The sequence below is a fragment of the Diuraphis noxia genome, unplaced genomic scaffold (genome assembly GCF_037042655.1).
Source record: "Diuraphis noxia isolate RWA-SAM2 unplaced genomic scaffold, SU_Dnox_SAM2 contig0001, whole genome shotgun sequence".
Classification (NCBI taxonomy): Eukaryota; Metazoa; Arthropoda; class Insecta; order Hemiptera; family Aphididae; genus Diuraphis; species Diuraphis noxia.
This window is the reverse complement of record NW_028301711.1, coordinates 80634116-80640794: the sequence shown is the minus strand read 5'-3', so window position 1 is coordinate 80640794 and position 6679 is coordinate 80634116. Positions and strand designations below refer to the sequence as shown.

Genomic DNA, 6679 nt, shown 5'->3' with positions numbered 1-6679 from the left:
TTTTTGTCTCAATATATTAACTTCACACAAACTTCCATCAAAATCGCTTACTTTTGACATATCAGAACTAGGAGAAAATAATCTAAAAGCGTTTAGATATTATACAACGGTTGAACTGAAGTAAGACAGCACTTTTTTTTTTCTGTAAAATGACTCTAATGAGAAACTAACTTGGGAAGATGAGTTAAAATCAATTCTTCTAGGCTTTATTCGTTTTCTATGGTGCTTATCAAAATCACTAATTGGGTCAATTTCCATTTTTATGGGAAACGCTTTAGCACTAGATATATGTATTTAGCTAATTAGTTAGTATCATTGCGAATTTCTGATAATGATTTTATTGCACATTTTATTAATACTATACCATCAATTATATTAAGATCAACTGCCTCCAACTGTTCAGTGAGTGTTTTTATTTGGTACATAATTACTTTCATAGTGTACATACAACTATAAAATCAAATTACTCAATCAAATTAATCAAATTTTTTTTCAAGACTCAAGGCCTGAGTTTTTGTGCTGTTATCAATGCATTTATCAATGGATATGTCTGTCAAAACTTGTAATATACCTTCAAATGAAGTCCAAACTGCTTTGATGGACTCTGCTCGAGCAGTCCATCTATTTTTAGATAAGATACGGAGTTTAAGTGATCCTTCGATGTTAACCAACATATTTTCTAAGTATTTACTCCTTTTAGTACTAGATGAAAAAAAACATATAAAGCTTCAAGAATATTAAATAATTCAGCAACAATTAAACTGGAATCACAAGCGTGTTGCATAAATGTATTAAGGCGGTGAGCTTGACAAGGTATGTATGGTATGTAATGACGCATGATTTGTGAAAGCATTGCTTGAGTTCCCCGTACATTACCAGACATGTTCGAAGCAAAATCATAAGATTGGAATGCTATATTCCCAGGATCCAAACAGTTTTTTATTGACACTTCGTGTATTTTCTGAGCCATACCTAAAAAAAGATAAACAATATGAAATATTAAATTGAATAGGTTTGGTGCATTTTTGTTGATAATTAGTAATATTTAATAGTTAATAATTAAAAAAAAAACCTTTTCCAGTTTTGTCATCTGTTTCAGTTATTTCAATTAAACGTTCCCAGACTTTTGCATTCGAATCCAAATATCGAACACATACAGCCATTTGATCACGATTCGATAAATCAGGTGTTGTGTCCGCCATAACTGAATAAATTCCAACTTCAATTACTTCATGAACAATATTTCTTTTAGTTTCTGTAGCAAGTAGCTGAATGAATTCATCTTGTGATTCATGGCTCATATATGTTACATAGTAGGGTCGAAATTTCTCCTCTTCTAACCATAATTTCATGGCAGGACCGTAACGAGAAATTAGTAAAATTATTTGATAAAAGTTTCCATTCTTTTCATCCCCATCACCTCTGAAAGGTAATCCTTGTCGAGCCAGGTTACGTGTACGTGTTACATCAAATAATATTTTTATAATATCTTTATGGAATTCTTTTTGTTTACGTGATTGTATGGCGCATTTTCTTTTTTCAGTATTTAATAATTTATCAATATGATTAGAATTCATAGAAAAATTACTTAAATCGACTAATGATGATTTGTGAGCAAGGGATGAAAAATGACATTCTAATTTCCCAGATTTATTTTATCCTCTTGATTTCATTTTTTCCCAGTTTCTAACTCCATATTGACTCCAAGATAGATTTTCACTTGTTCTATGTGGTCCTTTAGAGAATAAAGAACACACAAAACAAAATGCTGCATCACTAGAAATGCTGTACTCTAAATGTGGATACTCTTTATACCAACTAGGATTGAATTGTCTTTGTTTTCCATTTTTAATATATCACTATTACATGGATATTTAAGAAGATGAGGTTGAAAAGACCCAAACTAATTATATAATTTCTTTGAGACGCAGATTTAACTAATCCTCGTTTACCAGGGTCGTGATCTAATAGTTTATCTATTATATGTTCTTCAGTAGAAGTAGAATTTACTTTTGAAACAGTCAGTTCTTTTGACAATATATTTTTAGAATAATCTATACATAACTCACATTGTTTTTTAAAATCAGATATTAGTTCAATAATTGAAGTTAAAAAGAAAATAGGATTTGGTACATCATTACCAGTAACTTTTTCAAATAGACTATTGCACTCTTTTACAACATGTGTTAGGTACGAAAGTTAACTAGCGCAATCGATCCAAGATCCACAATCCTTATCTTCACTTAAAACATCAACAATCACCTGTAAATTATAAAATACAAGTAATATATTGTAAAGTTGTAACTGAGAAGTGAGAATTTTAATTAAGCAGCCATTAATTGTAATAATACTATAATAATTGAAGGGTTAGGTATAATAATTAATATTATGTAAGGTGTTAAGTTATAACAGGAGTATTTATCAAATATAGTAATGGGTAAATAGGTAATGGAAATTTGTTAAATAATCTTGTTATAAATGTACTTGGCACACTAATTAAATTAACTATATTGTTTGGAAGTTTTTTTTCTTACAATTAATATTGTATACTATGAAAATCAAAAACTTACATTAGCTTTATTTGATTTTTCTGCAACTGTATCGTATGTGTCTACAATGTTTATTTCTGGATCAATAACTTTTTTATAACTGTCAGTACTTGTAGCTAAATATATTTTCAAAGACATATTATGAAATATTATGAAGTTTTTTTTCTTACAATTAATATTGTATACTATGAAAATCAAAAACTTACATTAGCTTTATCTGATTTTCCTGCAACTGTATCGTCTGTGTCAACAATGTTTACCTCTGGCTGAATAGCTTTTTTATTACCTTTAGTACTTGTAGTTAAATTTATTTCCTATTATAATTTATGAGAAACTTAACAACACATTTTATACTTCAATTGGATATCTTATACATAATATGAAAAAGGTCTACATTTGCCGTAGGCAAATGTACTTGCCCGTATAAATAGTATAATCAAAATATTTAAAAATATCTAGTATTCTAGCTACTTACATTATTAGAATTATTACTACAAGATACAAATGGGTTCAACGGCGACCCTTGGTATTGAATTTTAACTCTTTTTCCACCATGCTTAATACGTTCGTGTTGAAGCCTGTAGTCGTTGTTGAAAATGCGTGACGACCCACTACACAATTGACGATCATGTGGTTCACGTGGAGTACGTGTGACTTGACCGCCCTGAATTGGGGAATAATAATTAGTACTTTATACAATATAATTGTGATACTTACAGAACCGCTGAATACCAGTATTGAATTATACAAAGATGAACGGTAGAAAAACTAACAATGACAAAATAAGTATAAAGATGGAAAATAGAAAGTCGTAACACGAATGAAATATATGCAACACCACTGGCTGGGAATTATGACCATGCAGTTCGAACGGCGAAAAAATACAAAAAAACGATCGAAAATAAATTTGAGGTTTTGGCCAAGCTTTGACATGAAAAAATATAACGACCAATGAACGAAACGTATACTAATGCAGTACCACCTTTGACTCAAATAAAAGCTAAAGACACCGACTTTCGGTGGCACTGGGAGCATTACATAATATAATATAAAAAACAAACATTGAATAAAAATAAGTTATTGAGAGCACATACGACAAAATACAAAAATATAAAGCCGTTACAGCTACGCACTCCCCTCACTATCAGCTTGATAAGAGCATATCGCTAGTATCACAGCTGACAGGAAGACAACGTGCGCGGCTGTGGCACAATAATTTTTTGCGCTGCTCAATGGCGCGAACATATACCCCTCTTTGAAAGGATAAAGCCTTTCAAAAGACCAACAAAAACATAAAATATTATAAATAGATAATATACATAAAACATTGCACCAACTTGACAATAGCCTTCAAATTAAGAATATGAATAGCACCTAAAAATATCTATGATATAAAAATGAATCGCAAAATGTGTTGGTAAGCGCATAACTCAACAATGTCTGGACCAATTTGGCCAATTATTTGTTCTAATGTTCCTTGAAGTCCAAGGATGGTTTTTACAGCGAGAAAAATTCGAATAATTGCTGGGAAGACCCTAAAAACAGCCCTTACTATAATATGGATAATATAATATTGATCGTCTCCATGGCAATATAATCACTGATCAAGAACATCATCTATGGTGGTCGATTATTTGTGAGCTCTCTGTTAATGAACGATTAAAATTAAAAAGTGTTTTTTTTTCTTGGATTTTCTGTTACCTACTCTACCGAGTTCGCTTCTGTCAACTGATACACAAATTAAATTCGTATATCGTGTTTTGTGCAGAGTGTTAAGTTACCTATGATCACTAATTATTGCAGGTGACACAATAATTTATATTTGATATGCCTTCTATACGACGAAGAAATTTAGTTAGAAAAACCTAAAATGATACAAACCAAGGTAATTACCGATCTAACCAAAGTGCACAAGAACGTGACGACCGAAATGAACGTGAAAGAATTCGTATATCACAAACGCGTGAAGCGCGAGTGCGACATTCAACTAATAATCACGCAAGTTTGAATCGAGCTGCTTTCAGTTACGATGTGTCAATTGACTACAGTAACTACCACTGTGTTTTTATTGGTTCTATGAACTCGGTTTGCTCATATTGTAAGGCATTGAAATAAAAAAACGAAGCCAATGGATTATGTTGCGCAAATGGTAAAGTGAAATTGATATCACTGGATCCACTACTAGAGCCATTGTACTCATTGGTTTCAGGAATATGAACAGATTCCATGGGCAATCATTAAGTGTTTGTGGTATTAATCTGGAAAATCCATGTTTCTCACATGGCCAATTGTATGTTGCCTGTTCCCGTGTTGGGAAACCATCAGATTTGTTTGTCTATGCGCCAGGTAATCAAACAAAAAACATCGTATATCACAAAGCACTACAATGAAAATAAAACTGATTTTTGTTAATAATTATGATTGACATGATTAACAATAATGCGATTACTTACTTTAAATGCTTATATATTATGTTTTATTTAATTATTTTTTATTCACACTGCCCTATCACCAAGGTGACGGTTCTGTTCAGGAGAATTGTTTGCCCCGACAGGACAAGTACGGTGACGGGGGGGGGGGGGGGGGGGGGGTGATACAAATTAAATTAAATAACAAATAAAATTGAATAAAGTTTTAGTCATATGGAGATGGTAAATTTAACGGGCAACGAAGTGCACAGGATCAGCTAGTATAGTATAAAATAGTACAAACGTATTTTAAGAATAATATAAATAGCGACAATGCTATTAACCACCAAAAAATTTATAATTATGATGCCTGGACATCTGAATCTGGTTCTTCATCTTCAGATGTTGGTAAGTATGCCAGCTTTACCACTGGACAGCTAGAAAACTGACCAGCTGAGTTTCGCACTGTAACTGCTCGAATCATTCCGTCATGTTCTGGATGAATCTCTGTAACCCGGACCAGAGGCCATTGTAAAGGTGGTAACAATTCGTTTTTTAATATTGCAATGTCGCCGATCACAGCACTTCGATTTGTTTTTAACCATTTTCCCTTCCTTTGACATTGGGGCAGGTACTCTGGAAGCCATCGCTTCCAAATTTGAAATTGTGCCTGCATAAGCTTGAATCTGCGCAATCAATTTTGAGGAACTGTCGAGTGGTCAGGTTCAAGAGGCAACATTAAAGGGCCACCGACTAGGAAATGCCCAGGTGTTAACGCTTAAATCACCAAGATCTGAAGACATAGGTGTCAAGGGCCTTGAATTTAATGCGGCCTCTACCTTGCAAAGTAAAGTTGTGGTTTCGTCATAGGTTAATAATACTCCCTTTGATACTCGATATAAATGCCGCTTTGCTGATTGGACTGCAGCTTCCCACAGGCCTCCGAAGTGAGGCGCTGCTACTGGTATACATTTCCACTGGATAGCGTTAATGCTTAAGTAGTCATTTACAGCTTTATCCTTTCGGTGTGCTTTAAATTGAGATTGTAATGATCGATCAGCATCAACGAAATTTGTTCTATTGTCACTATACAAAACTGAGATTTGTCCTCACCGAACCATGAAACGGGTAATTGTGGCAAGAAAATCTTCTGTTGTCAATGAGGAAACCAATTCTAAATGTATCGCTCTTGTTACCATACATACAAATACGCATATGCAACTTTTTGTTAGTGTGACTCTTCTAAGTCCACTTCTTACCATGATGGGGCCACAATAGTCCACTCCTGTTTTCGAGAATGCACGACTAATGGTGACTCTTTCATGTGGTAAAGAGCCACCAATGGCGAGAAGAATGCTGGCTTTGTGCGGAAACATTGTAAACAATGATGGACTGTATTTCTAGCGATTTCCCTTCCTCTAAGGCAGTGCTTCTCAACCTTTTTGGTTATAGGTTTAGGTTATTGGTGTCAAGGCTCCCTTCCATGGATGTAAAAGCAAAAAATAAATAAAAAAAGGTAATCAGTATTATTTTTTTTTCAGTTATATACCAATATACTATATTTACATGCACTAATTTCACAATTTCACACAAATAAATTATTAAAATGTATAGATGTGTAAAACTTAAAAACATATAATATAAACAAAAAAAGAATTGGTAAAAAAGGCTAGGTTAATAATAATAATAAATAATAATAAAAAAAAATGTAAATTAATTTTA

General features: G+C 32.8%; 1 protein-coding gene across 1 annotated transcript; it reads right to left on the bottom strand.

Moving 5' to 3' along the window:
* Nucleotides 1-476: 476 nt before the first annotated feature.
* On the bottom strand, nucleotides 477-1696 carry LOC107172216 (zinc finger MYM-type protein 1-like). The gene is made up of 4 exons (XM_089215168.1): nucleotides 1692-1696; nucleotides 1073-1533; nucleotides 783-972; nucleotides 477-702 (listed from the first exon to the last, which is right to left on the bottom strand). The coding sequence occupies exons 1-4, from the start codon at nucleotides 1694-1696 to the stop codon at nucleotides 477-479; spliced, it is 882 nt and encodes a 293-aa protein (XP_089071294.1).
* Between the last annotated feature and the right edge of the window lie 4983 nt (nucleotides 1697-6679).